Source organism: Dermacentor silvarum, chromosome 2 (assembly GCF_013339745.2).
Source record: "Dermacentor silvarum isolate Dsil-2018 chromosome 2, BIME_Dsil_1.4, whole genome shotgun sequence".
Taxonomy (NCBI): Eukaryota; Metazoa; Arthropoda; class Arachnida; order Ixodida; family Ixodidae; genus Dermacentor; species Dermacentor silvarum.
The window spans coordinates 213,895,131-213,911,366 of record NC_051155.1 but is presented as its reverse complement, the minus strand read 5'-3'; the positions used below and the strand labels follow the sequence as shown (position 1 = coordinate 213,911,366).

Here is a 16,236-nt window from a genome sequence, read left to right as displayed (position 1 = left end):
CGTTCTGTTCCTTTTCTTACTTCCCTTTCCCTCTCCCCTAGTCTAGGGTAGCAGACCGGATTTCTTCATTCCGGTTTTCCTCTCTGTGTATCTCCTTTAAACGCTGTCATTAAACGGCCAAGCTTTGCGACAGGGAGGAAGTGGAAATTCCTACACCACCTTCTGCGCTGAGCCAACTAAGTTTGGTGTACGAGCCTATTGATACGCCATCTTAGAATACTATAGTCTAGCATAGCAACAGACTGCACAGTGCCGTGTCTGTGTGTTCAACGCGTGCTCTTCTCGCGTCCTCGTCCTGTTTGAGCTGCAGTAGTATTGTAAGCTTGAGGAGCAGCCATAAATCTGAGAGTGAACAGGAGACAAATGATAAAGGAAGAAAAGGGAGCTTGCTTAGCAACTTCGTTATACATATACGATAAAAAAGAACGACAAATGATCGACATTAATTAATTATTTAATTAATTTAAAAAAGAAGAAAGAAAGAAAAATGTTCATAGCAAAGCTGCGCTCAGTGTCGTGAAAAGAATACAGCAGGCTTAGCAGGCTGCTGATACTTCTTTCTCCGCCCGCCTGTTTTCACACGCGGAAGCTATAGCAGCGCGAGGACATCGAAGTGGCTCGAAATGAAAGGCCATCACTTTTTGTCCTTTCGGCGAGCCTGTTTAACTGCGTTAGTGGGAGTCAAAACAGCTAAGGAGACAGTGTATAAGGGTAGACCGCTCACCGCAATCTGTTACCTCACATATAGCGTGAGCTAACAACGAAGAAGCGCGACGACCTGACGTTCCGCGGAAACACGTGTTGCGACCGCACGTTGATGGCACCGCGACCACGCCCTTCCGAACCGCTTGCACGCACAGCGCGGCCGATCTCTCACGCCATCGGCGGCGACTTTTTCGGCCGCACTGAATGCACTGGGAACCCAACAGCGCGCATGTGGCTGTTTGCCCTCGGTCAACTGCGCCATTGCTTGCACCTCTTGGTCTGTCGCTGAGAAAAAAATAAAGCACGCGATCGAAGAACGGTTCTAGAGGCGTCGCTTCTTTACGGTCACGAGAGGTGGTGTGCGTGGGTCGATGAGCATGTATGCAAAACACTCGCTGCTCGTCACAACAAGGGCCGCAACGACCGGACGCGCGACCAGACTTGTGAGAGTACGTATAGTAAGACCAAGAGCGAACAGGAAATGCGAAAAGGAAATACGATGTCGATCAATAGGCAAAGCGGTGAAGTTGCTACTCGTAAGGAAAGATCACCGTTTACTCGGAGAGAAAAGTCGGGTTCTGACGCGTGGAAGTATGCATGCAGACGACCTAACGTGCCTCTGAAAAAAAAAAGTTAGATCAATAATCAATAATTTTGAACCACTAGAGCCGTGACAACTTGCGATGTTGAACGAACTATGCAAGTCGCTAGTTAGATGTGCATAGAGCCGTGCGGTTATGATGGTAGACGCGTCGTGCTTTACCGATGGCCGTCCACGGATCATTCAGTCGTGTTTTCAGTTGTGCTTCGCAGCAATGCTTCTCACGTGAAATCCAGAGTGAAAGTAATGTTTTAGTGTTAAATGTGTAGATCGTTTTTTTTGTTGCGCTTGGTCTTTCTGTCGCTACGCACAGCCTTCACTAACCATTGGAGAGTGTAAAGATCACCAAGAGGTTTTCGCGTTCTCTTCTACAGCAGCGTACGTTTGCATGCTCGCTCAACGCAGGCTGTTCGGCACCAAGTGCTCCAAGTGCCGGCAGGGTTTCTGCCGCACGGACTTCGTGATGCGCGCCCGGCAGCACGTGTACCACCTGAACTGCTTCCGGTGCCAGGCCTGCGAACGCCAGCTCATGCCGGGCGACGAGTTCGCGCTGCGAGAGGACGGCCTCTTCTGCCGCGCCGACCACGACGTGCTCGACAAGTTCGCCTCCTCCGCGCACGGGGCCCCGCCCGCCAACGGCATTCACGTCGCTCGTGAGTATAATAGAATCACACACGCCGCTCTTCTCTGTGCGTGCACCTAATTGTACGCGTGCAGTTCACAGCGCAGTGCATTGTGCTCAAGACATATCTGCATGCTGTTGACAAGCATTGAGAGCAACAAAGCGTGCTCACAAGATAGCTGGCAATTAATGCTCATGGTCGAGGCAAGAAAAGCCAGTGCAGAGCACGGAAAAAAGGGCAGTCAAATGAACTATGTTTGCTACCTAAATTTCAGAAATTTAGTAATTATGTGTGTATACCTTTTCGATTATTCAAAAGTGTGCTTCTCCACATGGTACCATGTTGCTGTTATCCCGAAACAGCGGCGGCGCGAACCAATAACGTGGGATGGGTTGAAGATTGGGCTGTAAGGCTGTCTAACGTAGCCTCTACATAAAGCCAGCAGAAAACGAATCCAAGGAAGAATTAGCTGCGGTTGAAATTGAAATTTAGAAAATAATGAAGAAAAGGGGAAATGGAAAGGGCGAAAAGATAACTTGTCGCCGGTGGGGACCGAACCCACAATCTTCGCACTTTTAGTCATTATTTTCTACATTCCCTATATTTCAACCACCCTATATGCTTTCCTTGGCTTCATTGCCCGCTGGCTTTATACGGTCGTGATGAACAAACATCGAGCCCCTATGTTTCCATTATTCTCGTTCAATGTAGCCTCCTGTTATCTTTTGAAGAAATATGTGTCATATCTGTGTGCTAGTGTCTCGCTGTTCCCAGTGATTTCGCCACGTGTCCGCGTTATGCCGTCTTCCACCTCATACAGTACATACACTATGAAGCTCCGCACGTAACCTCTCATTTAAAAATTGGCTAAGCCCCATTAGCTTGTCAAATTCCGTGAAATCTGGCTTAACAATGAGTAAAAGGCAAGACCTGAAACTATACTCTGGACAACTTTCTGCAACCATGAAGGAAAGGCTACAGGGGCGGAACTTCTGCATACGTGTTACCGAAATACTGAATCAGCATAGCTTCTATGTGTGGCAGTTTCTTATTTGCCCAAATGCGGAAGAGAAAAGCAGTAAAATGAATCAACTTTACCACTCGGCGGTTTACTTTGTCTCATTTCGATGTATAAGTAAGATGTCTGGGCTTTCCTTTCCCCAGCCTAAAATAACGCCATTGAGAATGCGGGAATTTTCTTCAGGAGCGTTCTTATGCGCGCTTTGCCTCCGTAGCTTTCTATTCATTGTCAGAGAAAGTTGTCCGCCAGTATATAGGAACAAGCGGTCAACAGTGGGGAGTTACGCTAAATGTCTGAAGTAGCATTATCTCACACAGCGAAAGTTCTGTGAACGACAGTTTGTCGGCTCTCTTATTGAGCCCGCATGATGCAGCTACACTAACTTTAGACACGGTTATGTAATGAGTTTCGCGGTAAGTGTCCTTTGAGGCTCGCTTGTTTGGCAGCATGGGTAACTATCTTGATACATACGGGCACACAAACGAATGACAATGAGCACATAATGTGCTCCGCTGTTTCGGACGCATCAGTGCTCAGCAAATACGACATTACTTTATTCGTCAAAGAAGGTAATTGTGAGACTACTTTATGCTGAAGGTAAATGTTTTGTAGCCTGCAAACGGAGCACGACAAAAAAATAAAAAATAATAATAAAAAAAATAAATAAATAAAAAAATAAAGAATAACGGAACGAGTAGATTTTACGTTCAAACTTCGTTTCTTGCCTGCTGAGATCAATGAGGAGTACGCAAGCTGGCACGACGCGATCATTCTGTTTTATTTCTTCCTTACAAGATATCCTTAAGTGTTATTATTACTAAGGTGCTCCATATTCGCAAGCTAGACGCACGCAAACAATGCAAGACAAAAGAAGAAGGCGGTTCCAGGTCGGCTCGGTGGGGAGGGGGGGGGGGGGAAGGGTGTCAAGCAGTCGGTGCTGAAATCTTGGGGAAAGCGCAGAAAACTCTGTCCTCGCCCATTTCGCTCGACGCGCGCTGAAGTCCTGCGGGAGGTAATTAAGCTAATGGCAGGGCGGGGAGACACCGCCGTCGCCAACGGAACCGATTCTTCGACCGAGACTCGCTAAAGACGGGGGTGGCCCGCAGCGAGGAAGGGGAGATTTAATTGCCCGTCCGACCTCCTGCGCACTCGGCGACGACTGCAGCGCGCTACTGCGATCGACGTTCGGCGCGACGTCCCCGGTAGGCGGCGCGACGGGTGTCAGGGCCATCCACAGTAGGAGTCGGCTTCCTCGCCCCTGTAGACCGTATCGTGCCTGCATATCGCGGCCGCAGACAATAACGAATATACGGAGAGGCTAGGGGCAACTCCTTGTTGGCATAATTAGCTTTTGCCCGTCACAGGTAACCCTTGCAAATTCAAAACCGCCCTCTGTCCTTGTCACGCAGAAGCATTATTACAGCGATAGCAGTTACGAACTCTGCCTCGCTTCGGTTTTTTTTTTCAAAGTCACAGCACTTAATGTCTTCTCATAATTCCACCCGACTCATGGCCAATCCGTCAAGGTTGATATGCGCCATAATTAGAAGTAAATCAAAGCAAATAAAGAGAAACCAAATTACGCATACTGTCTCCGACACTGCTTCAAGGTTTGATCGAAACCAAGAACTACTTATACCACTGGTTGCACCGGAACTCTTACGTCGACGGTCGCAGGCAGTTTGAATTTGCAAAGAACGTCGAAACATACAGAAACTATATCTAAAGATCTTTCTAAGCCGCATGCCAGACTCCTCATGCTTGTAGGGCGGATGAATTACAAAACGACGGAACCGCGGGACATGCCGCTTTTGGAGCTTAGTTTGAGTCAAGAGTACAATATTATTCTCGCCCTATTAGAGATGCACCGTTCAGCAGCCGGAAGTCCTAGAATATAGTATACAGTCGTGACGTCTTGTACGACAGTGTTTAGCTAAACTATTGCCACGAGACAGTGAAGGGGCTGCTACTGTCGGTCGGACGAAGACGACGGCGACGAAGTAGCCAGAGGCGAGCGACAGCCTTGCATCCGTCGCCGCTGCTTGTCCAAACCTTGTATATAACAATACTTCCTAAATAAACGTTATCCCCGTAACATCTTTTGGTGGAAGTGCTAGGTAAACCTGCCAACGTACCGGCTCCCGCAACCAAACACGGAACTTCGAAGCGGTCGCAGTCTTGGTTGCTCCGCGATGACCAGCGAAGTGCCGATGGCGCAGCAGCCACCGGCTCCTGTGATTCTTTTGCACCCACAAGACCCGGGAACCTTTTCTGGCGATGTCGAAGACTGGATCGAACGAACGCGTCAGCAACCACAACAGGTGGGACCCCACGGTTATGTTAGCCAACGCGATATTCTATCTGAAAGGAACGGCATGCGTGTGGTACAGGACGCATGAAGAAGATCTTACAAGTTGGAACGCTTGCAAGGCGAAGCTGCTTGAGTTGTTCGGCAGATCATTTAGCCGACAGCAGGCCGCTAAAAAGGAGTTGGGATCTCGTGTCCAGACGACCACTGAATCGTACATTTCGTACATACAGGACGTACTGGGCCTTTGTCGAAAAGTTGACGCAAAAATGGCCGAAGATGACAAGATATCGCATATTTTGAAATGAATAGCCGACGGCGCGTTTAATCTACTTGTGTGTAAGGACTGTACGACGATCGACGTCATAGTTAAGGAATGCCAGCGCTTTGAACAAGCGAAGAGTCACCGCATCACCCGCCAGTTCCTTCGGCTACCTAACACCGCCGCCACATCATCATGCGAAGACTCACCGACGCCTGTACGGGCTACAGCGTCAGAAGATGTAACGCGCATTGTCCGCCGCGAACTCGAAGCTCTAGCTCCTACGGCCGTTCTTCCAGACGTTCAGTCAGTCAACCTGCCCACCGTGTCGCTCATACAAGCAGTCGTTAAACGTTATCCCCGTAACACTATTATTAAGCATTCAAAGTACTTTCACAGAATTCATTTGGCGAAGAAGTACTTACTATGCATAAGTGTACATGGTCATTGCGATGCGCATGTTTTTTTTTTTTTGTGCTTGTGTCCTGGTGCGTGTACTTTTCTGCAGTGCACAGTCAAATTCTTGGTCGATAACATTTTCTCATGCCACTAATAGTCGTTTCACTGTTATTTATTATCTTCTCAAGGTGTCTCCACTATAGCACCGCGACCTCCGGCTGCGTCATGCCGTAATTCCCTATTACGACATTGATAGTACGGTGGGCAGTTGGCTAGGAACGAAACGCTGTAACCTAAATACGTGACTGTAGGTATCTACTACGTTCTTGTACGTTCGTACCAGTTAAACGACCAGCCTCTATCGGAAGAAAGATTCTGCAACATCGACTCGACTTAACATCGCATCAGAAGGCCGTACAAGCGCTACTGCGCTTCATGACATCGACCGGCCTGTGTGAACGCCTGTGATTGAAACGCCTTTTATTGCGATATCAATTATATGGACACTCCACGCGGATTTCTGCCGTCGGTGTCGCCGTCATCATGTCGTCATCATGGCACCACGTTCCTAAAGTCCAAGGGCGATAAAATCTATATGCGCGAGTGAAAGCGCGCGAGGGACGCGCTCTTTCACGGAGAGCGAACGCACGGCGGAGAGCAAACGCGACGTCTGCCGTCGTGCGAAGGTCCGTGGGGGGATGGGAGAGAGGGAGCGGACGCGACGTTTAGCTGCGGCACGAAATGCGCATCTTGCGACCGGGCGCAAGGGGAGTGGCGACTCAATCTCCCACGCGAAAGGAGGAAAGAAGGGAAGGCAGCGCGTGAGGGAGGTGAGGGAGGGGGTGCGGCTTCTACTCAGCCAGCAACCGCGTACTTCGCGCGGCTACGGGCTGTCACGCGCACCGTTATCTGGAAAGCGATCTCCACACGGCTCTTACCTTTTTTATGCGCTGTGCTTTCGCCGCTCAGTTTCCGTTGAGGCGATATACTGCACAAACCTTCGCTCGCTGCTGCAGACGCGCTTGCTCACGGCAGCGTTTTGGCAGTGGCTGTCTGCGGTCATCGAGTGTGATCTATTCATGTTTGCTTGTGCGCGCTGACACCGTGGTTGTAAATTTAGTTAGTAAGCGAATGTGTCCAAGTTTATGCAGCCGATAAAACTACTGTCCGTACTCCGTATAGCTCTCTACTAATTTGCTATCGCAATTGATGCTTCGCTTTTCGGGCGAAACTGCGACTTTTTTGTTACCTGCTCCTGTTTTTTTTTTGCTCTCTCTCTCTCTCTTTGCCCTCTTTTCAACCCCTATGTCCCCCACCCCAGTGCAGGGTAGCAGACCGGAAATTCGCCTCTGGTTAACCTCCCTGCCTTTCCTCTCTCTCTCTCTCTCTCTGCGCTGTGTAGAGAAACTTCTGAGAGAGAAATCTGTGCGAGTATGTGCGTATTCCATTCCACGGACGCATTTAGTGCACTCCACCGCAGTGCAGGGTTCAACGAAATCCCCGGGTTCGCATTATCCGGTTCACTTTGTTGCACATTCAGTAGCAATGAACCAAAATTATCACGGTGTGCCAAAACTGGCTGATGAGTCTTATCCAATATGCGACAGTGTGATGGGTGCATCGGCTCGTGAACAGTCGAGTCACATGCTGCAGTACTATAGTCATACCTCTTTTTTATGATGCAACCCAAGTTATGCCATTCAATGCATCCACTGTCTACTCATATCCTGCGCAATGCGATTGGTAACATGTATACGCATGTTGCTTTAATAGCGTTTCGTTTTTGGCAGACTGACTGTCTAAGCTCCTATATAAATATGCCAAAGTCAATCCCCTCTCAGTTCAGTATATAGCTTCGTGCGAAAAGGCGCAATCGCTGACTGCCTTTTCTATACCTCATACAGCCTTTCACGCGCGGCTGAGAACCCTGGGGAGCGCGTCGCCGACACAATAGAGACCGCTCCGGGGCCACCCAATCAACTTTGCAGGACGAGCACGAGCGAGAAATAAAAGATGGGAAAGGGGGATTTGGAGAAGAGAGAGGGAAAGGGATGCCGCTGCGTTTAAGCGAACGCGGAGGAGGCTACGCGGGGCTCGCTTATTTTTCTGGCTAGTCTTTCTCGTGCTTAGCTCGTGGGCTTCCAGAAGCTTCGGGGCAACCGTCGCACGAACCTATAGCGCCGCTAGCAGCGGCTTGGAACGGCGCGCTCACCTGATTAAGGAAGGGGCCGCATTCATTATTCACGCGCAGCGCTTGCAAAAACGTTCCAACAATCTCATTGCGGCGGCGCCAAGCTTTCCGGCTCGCTTGCTCGCCTCCGGTGCAACCCACGTAAGTGTGTTCTTTATTTGTCGCTTCTTTCACGGGGCACATTGTGCGCTTATAACAGCCATCTATATGGGGATGAGCGCGGGACACTGTTTAACACGCTTATTATATGCGGGCAAATTATGCAAAAGAAAGGGTGTCTGCTCGTTTTACTTCCTGTATGTACCTATGTGGTTTGGCTCACGAACGACGTTGTTGGGCAACACGTTGGCGACTTGCCTTTCGGAGAGATCGCCTTGTGTTTGCGTTTCGTTTGCGTCAAGCGCCCGAAGGTTATCGGACAACAAAATAGTGCATCGAGGCGACGTAATTTTCTGCCGGAGACAAAATAAAATGAAGTTAAATGTGATAAGGTGGAACGCTATATAGTTTAGTCATCTGGCTCCCTTGCGCAAAGCGAACGTAGACTTTCAGGAAGTGAAACGAGTTACAAGTTTTAAAGATAAGGCCCGTGTTAAGGAGAACGCCCGTGAAGAAACTCGGCAGGCATGTCGAGACAAGGCGATATTAAGATGAATGAGCGTCCAGGCAGGAGCGCACCGTTCGAGGAACGGAAAAACACGGTCGATGACTGGTCGACCCTGTATATGTATGTAACTTCCATGGACTTTGTTACATGTATAGGTTAGAGGATTTCCAAAGTTTTAACATTCAACAATCTTGAAGCTTCATGCTTTATTTATTTATTTATTTGAACGCTGGCATGCCTCGTGCCCCATTCTTGTCCTACCATATTTTAAGCTTGAAGTTAATATGATATATCAAATATGTGGAAGCAGCTGCGTTAAAATTAAAGGAAATTCTCGTGTGATTGTGTTGCATGCTGCGCCCACAACTTTATGGCTTCATCACAAGTATATGCGTTAGCAAATTAAAAATTGACGCCGCCTGGTACATAAGCAGCTCCTTGAAAACGTACGACGGTTCAGTGGCGGAGCACACAAAAACTTTTTTTCGTATAAGTGATCTTTGCCATGGGCCGGCCACCTTTGCTAATAATAGGTCAAACGCCGGGATTGGCTGAAATCTGCTATTATGAACATTTCTATAGCGTAAGCATCTTTTCGTGGATACGGACTATGGGATCGTATTAAGCAATAATTTTTGTTCGTTCGATTATATTTATTTCTTATCACCCGTCACAGCGAGTAGCCGATACCGGTGATAACGAAAGCGTGGCCTTATGACAGCCAGTTACGAAGGATAAAAGGAATGGAAAATGAAGAGAGTCGTTACGTAATACGACCCCTCATGTGTATGATGTATACACTGAAGCCAGGACAGTTGTTTCCATCAAGAATATGTAGACCGCGATTATCGCATTATACAAACCGCGAGATGGGAGCATGACTAAACGCGGTTTCTGTGTGATTTGCAGTATATCCATGCTCAAGATGGATGATGGATCGCTGACGATGTTGAAGCAACACTTCCGATGACGCACCTCTCCGCTTCTATATCTATACGTATCTATATTTTTATTTCTCGAGGCACCACGTTCCGAATCGCCCATAAAGGCATAAAAGAGAAGCACGTAAATAAAATTGAAGGTTAAAAAAACTATAGTTATACGCCAGAAACCAGAAGGCAGCCGTACAAGAAGAAAACGAAAGAAAGAGAAACTTAAGGAGGGCAGCGCGCTCACCTTTTCCCGTCCCCACGAAAGTGAGCGGCGGGGACCGGTATATATACGGCGGTGGTTAAAACAAAGAGCGCGGACAGATAAGCCAGTATGCTCATTGCTGCGGGGCACTAGGTAGCAGTCGCAGCAACAAACAAGAAACGATCACACAAAGAAAAGCAAGAAACGAGCGCAAAGTGGCTGGCAGAGTGGCGATGGGGCGACGGTGCGGTTCGCTTGGCGCCAGCGCGCAACCTCTGGCGGCGGTCTCCGGCGCCATGCGGCCCTGCGGCCCAGACCGTCGGCGGGGCCTGCCGGGCCGGGCCCGGTGCCTTTGAAGTGTGTGATTCGCGGGGCTGCCCCGAGATAAGCTCCTCTCGCGCCTACCTGTGGCCCGTTTCGCTAGTTCCGTGCACTGTATGCAGTGACAGGGTCTGGACACCGCGCTGTGGACAGTCAAATCGCAAGGGTGCGTGCAAGAAGCTGTATCGCCTCGCGTTCTCTTTCTAAGACACATATGAATTGCCTGCGCCGGCCTCACTCCCCGCTTACCTCCCCCCCCCCCTTACTCCTCCCTCACTCTCTCTCTCTCTATTACTATCTCTCACTCCTTTTTATTTATTTTTTCCTTTTTTAAATATTTTTATTCCTTTCGTCTTCCAGAGTCGAAGCGTCTCGTCGGAGACACTTACTTTCTTAGGAGCGCGATGTTTAGCTGGCAAAAAGAATGAAGACGTCACCGGAGTAATGCTATCGCGACAAGTGGGACGCCGTCGCCTGGAACTTATCACGCGAATGTATAGGTTTGGACTTCGGAATGATTTAAATACACCATTACAAAGCCTACACTAAAATATTCACAACAAGAAGGCGAGTCGGGCAAGTTGGTTGATATATTCATAATCGAAAGGTTTTGAGGGTCTTGAAGCGCAAGAGCGCACCTACAAAAAGGTGAGAGAACAACAAGAAGGCAACGCTCACAGCTGAAAAAAATTGTGACGCTGTCCGGTCAGTGCATTGTTCCCTCACCGTTTTGCGCGTGTACTTTTGCGCTTCAAGAACGTTCTATTATAAGAGAGTTGTAACGTTTACACGTTATCATCGGTGATAGTCTTTAGCAGTGAAGAATACTAGCAGAAACAATCGCACCGACTGACCTGACTGACGCTCTGCATATTGTACAGACTTAAAGTTCCTCGCTTTTCTGGTCGTTCTTGTTTCTGTTCCGGACGTTCTCGGTCACAAGTGCATTGCTTACTGGCATGTTTTGAGATGATTGGATTTATCGGAAATGTTTCGCCGGCCTCTCTTCCCCAACGTCTTCGCCTCGGGTAAGCTTTTCTGAACAAAAGCTATCCAAACCCCTCGGCATCCTGATAACGTCCTGAGAATCATCCTGCACTTGAATATTCTTCAAGTGCGCGAATCGTGGTATACACTCCAAGTAAAAACTATAGGCTGCACTTTTCTTCGCTATGGTCTCGCTCACTTCCGTAGCGCTGTACCGAACCGACCGCTGCAGGACACATCGCAAGCGCAGTCCCCGAGGCCATATTCGTCGCCCGTTTCTTGCCGTCCTCCTCAGGTCGGCTGCTTTTATTTTATTTTTTGTTCTTTTTGTTCTCCTATACTGTCATCGCGTGTCGCTCTCATCGTCTCTCCCTTGTCCCCACTTCTTCGAGGCCAGGAATACGTCGAATGTGCGAGCGTGCGTCTCCACGCTCGCACTGTGCCTATCGCTATCACGCGCGCACGTACACCTAAACTCCTAAACTTCCCTTGCCTGGACCAGCCAGCGATGCTGTTTACATTGCCTATACCTAGCCAGGCTGTACGTGCCTAGGTGTACGCTATCGGCTATACGAGTCCTTACTGGGCGTGCGCGGTTTAGCGGCCTCTGCAGGAGTACCGGGCGACATTGCGCAGGGGGGGGGAGCCCCCCCCCCCCCCCCCCAAAAAAAAAAAAAAAAAAAAAAAAAAAAACCTGGCCGGCAGTGGCCCTCAGAACGGCGTTCCTTATTTCGAGTCTTATACTGAAATCTCGTGGTTTTGCTTATGCGTTTGTGTTCTTGTTTTGAGAATTCTGCACTGCTGGTCCCCGCAGACTTGTGCCTATCATACGCCCGTGACTGGCTGGAGAATGTATGCGAGATCGACTTTGGGGTAAAGCGGCACCAAACGACGACAACTTGAGCCGAGATATCGAATGTCTGGAAACGGGAATTGGACGTGGTCGCTGCAACTGCGTAGTTTTGCGTGCTTACCTGTTTGTTTTTCGTGCACGGAGTGTGTAGTTAAGTGCGTTCCCCTTGATACTGGAACCCCCGGTTTATTGATGGAGGTCATCCTCAGCTGCGAGAAAGCACAGCTTTCAACAACAAAGCCAAGTATGATATAACGATAGCAGCTGGCCGAGGTCGCTATTTTCTCACGAGAACTAAATATTTCTCGCCGTAGTGGCGTTTACATTAAAGTGCGCATGTCTGTTAATAAATTAATTAATTCAAGTTACCCCTAAAGGCCGTCTGGTTGAGGGTATTACATACAGAGGTCTGGTACAACTAAAGTTACAGTACTGTGAATATGGTTCCAAGCAATCGATAATTAATAAATTAACAGTGCAGGCGTATGCAAAATTTATACAAAAAATAAAAGAACAGTAGAATAGGTAAAAAAAATGGATACAACAATTGTATATAATATGTACAGGTACACATGAACAACACACAAACGTAATAACTCGAGCTATTGGTTGTTAAAGAAAAACGAATAAAGAACATAGTCAAAGAAATGTACAACGTTCGGCAACGAATAAAGTACAGAGCAAACGTATAAGGTACAGTAAGTGGAATAAAAGTGCAAAATCTAATTAAACAAATATAAGAGCAAATTTTCAATTAATTTCAAAATCTAATTAAACAAATATAAGAGCAAATTTTCAATTAATGAACACACTACGAGAAGAACAAGCCATTGGAATATTAATCGGTAGTGGTTGCCTGTACGTTATCATGAATGAGGTCTTGAAATTTGCTGATGTTAGTTTCTGTAGCGATGTGTGATGACAACTGGTTCCAATCCTGCGCGGTATGAAAGATTCAGCGTAGTGTTTTGAGCGGCACATAATCTGTTTTACTTTGTTAGGATGGTGCCGGCGAGGAAAAATAGCTTCTGGAGAAAGTCGTCATGAAGGGATTTGTGATGATAAAGTTTATGGAAGTTTATAGCGAGCAAGTTTATGGTGATGCGAAAGCTCTTGGAATTGAGCGCGATTATTTAAAGCAGTGATACTAGCGACAGGGGAGTATTCAGAATAGATGAAGCAAACAGCATGGTTTTGAAGGGCTCCGATGTTGTTAATAATGCAGTGTTTAGAAGGAACCCAACTGACAGATGCATATTCAATTTTAGGTCGGATTAACGTGGTGCAAGCAAGCTTACGAAGGTGAATAGGCACTTGTCTAATGGTACGTTTAAGGCGGCCGAGAGAACGATTAGCGGAAGGAAGGGTTGTGTTAATATGGCAATCTCATGATAAGTCAGATTGTAAATTAAGGCCAATGTACTTGTATGTTGATGTCAATTCAGCAGAGCTATTGTTTAATTTGTAATACGATTGTACACGGCAAACACAGTTAATAAATGACAAAGCGTTTGTTTTACTGTGTTTTACTGGCATTAGCCAGGATTAGCGCCATGAACTTATCGTGTTAAGGCCGTATTGTAATGTCAGCTGGTCAGTGACGCAGGATACGTTACGGTATATGACGCACTCATCGGCGAACAGCCTAATTCTGGACGACAACGAAGATGGAAGATCGTTAATATAGATTAAAAATAGTAACGGTCCAATCACACTGCCCTGGAAGACACCATATGTGATGTGCCCGAAAGATGAGTTAGCGTGATTAACAGAGGTGAATCGCACGCGAGATGATAAGAAAATGTGTTAGCGGTCGTTTTCACCAGCTGGAGAAACCAGGGCGGTGGCGTAATTAACGCTGTCGCATGGTCACGTACCATAGGTATTCACATTTCTGACGAAAAGTATTCAGCCGTTGTTTTCTTTCTTTCTTCCTTTCTGTATTATGTTTTTTAAATGCTTTACAAGACTGCGATACGCCTAAAAGAACAATAGGCCGGAACATGAACGTTCTTTTCGCCAGCTGTGCTTCAACACAGATTCCCCGTCGTTGTTCGACGCGACTGGGGTATCAATTCTTCCTCATCATGCACTCCTACAGTTCCAAAGCTTCGCGAAGGGTAGCCTGCCTTCAATGTCTATTATTCGCGCTCGTTCTCCTTGAGGCGACAATCTGTACATGCAGACGTCCACGCGGTCGAAGGCACGCATCAGTGGAAGGGTCCGAATTAACTTCTACTATGTTCTTAATGTAGACCAAATACCAGTGCATGGGGCGTTGTTGCTTTTCACCCCCATGGTAATACAACCGACGATATACAGGGCTAGAACCCTTAACCTTGTGCTCAGTTAGCAAAACGCCGTGGTTACTATCCATGCCAAGTGGAGCTCTCTTTTTCATATAACGTCGCTAAAACTGTCTCGGAAGGCTGCGTGATCCGGTAGCCAGTAAATTTGACTCTCCAAGAACTGCGTAGTTTTCTTGGAATTAATCTAAAGTGCAGTGTTATGACAGGCGTACAACGCGAGAATGAAGTACGTGAGAGTCGGAGGGGTGCACAAGAGCGCGGAAAGCGCAGAATGGCCCTAACGCGTCTTCCGTAAGTTGCACGCAAATTTATCGCCGATAATTGTGCAGAAATTGCATGTGGTCACGCGTTTTCACGATACATAATAATCCTTTCTAGTTTTAAGCCGCTTCCACAAACTGAAGATTGCCTAACGTTGTCCTGTACACGCATGATCGGCCATGCATGCGATGACGCAATTGTTCCGCAGCTTTGAACGGCGGCCGCCGTGCACGGCTGAGCTCTTCGTCTTCTATAATCAACCTTTATTTCGTAATAAGTAAGTAATACAATGAGAGTGCTTTGTCACGCATCCGTCCTAGCGCGTCTATAGTGAGAGCTAGAGACGATGAGGGAAATACAGGAATGTTAACCATTGACGTGTCCGGTTGACTACCCTATACGCTTGCGTGGGGAAAGGGAGAAAGGAAACTGGGGTATCAGGAAACTGTGGTATAATTAAACTGGGGATGCTGAAAAGGAAAGATAAGAAAAATATTAAGGAGACAGTGTGAACACACTCGCACACCAAGGATTGTTCGCTTTCAGGCACAAGCGTTCGTAAACAGTCCAGTCGCCTTCAAGAAACGCAATAGAGCGTTTGTGGTCTTAATTGTACACGTTCTATAGAGTACTGGGGCCAACCTTCCATGAGAGAGAAGATGCGCTCATTTATTCTGAGAGCGGTATGTCATGCGGCTGAGATTAGCTATCAGAGCACATCATTGAGCGTCGAAGGCTGTGCTGGTAATGCATTCGTTGCACAAATAGGCTTTTCAAGCCTACCTAAAAGGTGCAAGAAACTTGTGTCAGAATGCAATGTGACATGAATAGCGTTATTTGATTAGGCCGGGCTCTCATAGTTTCCTTTCCTCATCTCAGAATCGCCAGCCGCTTTAAGAGTATCTCGCGTGTGGAAGACAAAGCGTGGCAAGATCCTGTATATGGAAAGGCGGCGGGCAACTATCGGCGACAAGAAAGGGCTCACCGCGTGTTGTGCTCCCGTGCACGGCCTGTAATGACGTCGTAAAGCGAAGCCGAACGACCACGCGGCGCCACGTTGCTCTGTAGGCGAGACGTGGCGCACGCGAACGGAAGCACGTAGCACCCTGCAGGCACCTCCCTGAATAGGCGTGTGCATTAGCATTGACCTCTCAGTTCGCGTCGTGACTGTAGCGCTCCTGCAACCCCGTAAAAGTTGCCGTTGCACCTGATCGGTAGCTAACTTTGATGCTGTGAAAAATCCTGTTTTTATCCTGCACTCAAGCATATGGAGATACGGGCTCAGTGTTAACGAACACGTCCCACGCATCCTGCCCATGGTTGTACTCTCTCTCTTGCATATCTTGTCGTAAAACTGATCGATAAAGGAACTTATATGTTAACTTCGGTGCACTGGCAGCTTGGAGGCTCCTATTTAGGCCGACTGATGGTGTCTCTCATTCTATTGTTTGCTCGCTAAATTTAAGGGGGTTGTTTGTGGGGTCAAACCAGGACTGTTTTAAACGCCACACCAAAGGGGCTATGACAACTGAAAAGCTGTGGGACGTTTGTAACTCCTGCAGCTGCATGCACCCGATAAGAACTTACAAAAAGCTTTCGACTGTTTCTTGATCGGAACTTGTGCCTTCCTAGATGGATCGATTTACTTAGGATG

General features: G+C 47.7%; 1 protein-coding gene across 2 annotated transcripts in view; it reads left to right on the top strand.

Annotated features, from left to right (window-relative positions):
• Positions 1 to 16,236, top strand: part of LOC119442577 (insulin gene enhancer protein ISL-1-like) — a 128,964-nt gene that overhangs the window by 51,633 nt on the left and 61,095 nt on the right. For both annotated transcript variants that reach the window (XM_049662240.1, XM_037707500.2), the window contains exon 3: positions 1,712 to 1,959. In XM_049662240.1, the coding sequence (XP_049518197.1) occupies positions 1,712 to 1,959 (248 nt within the window). The remainder of the gene's footprint in view (positions 1 to 1,711; positions 1,960 to 16,236) is intronic.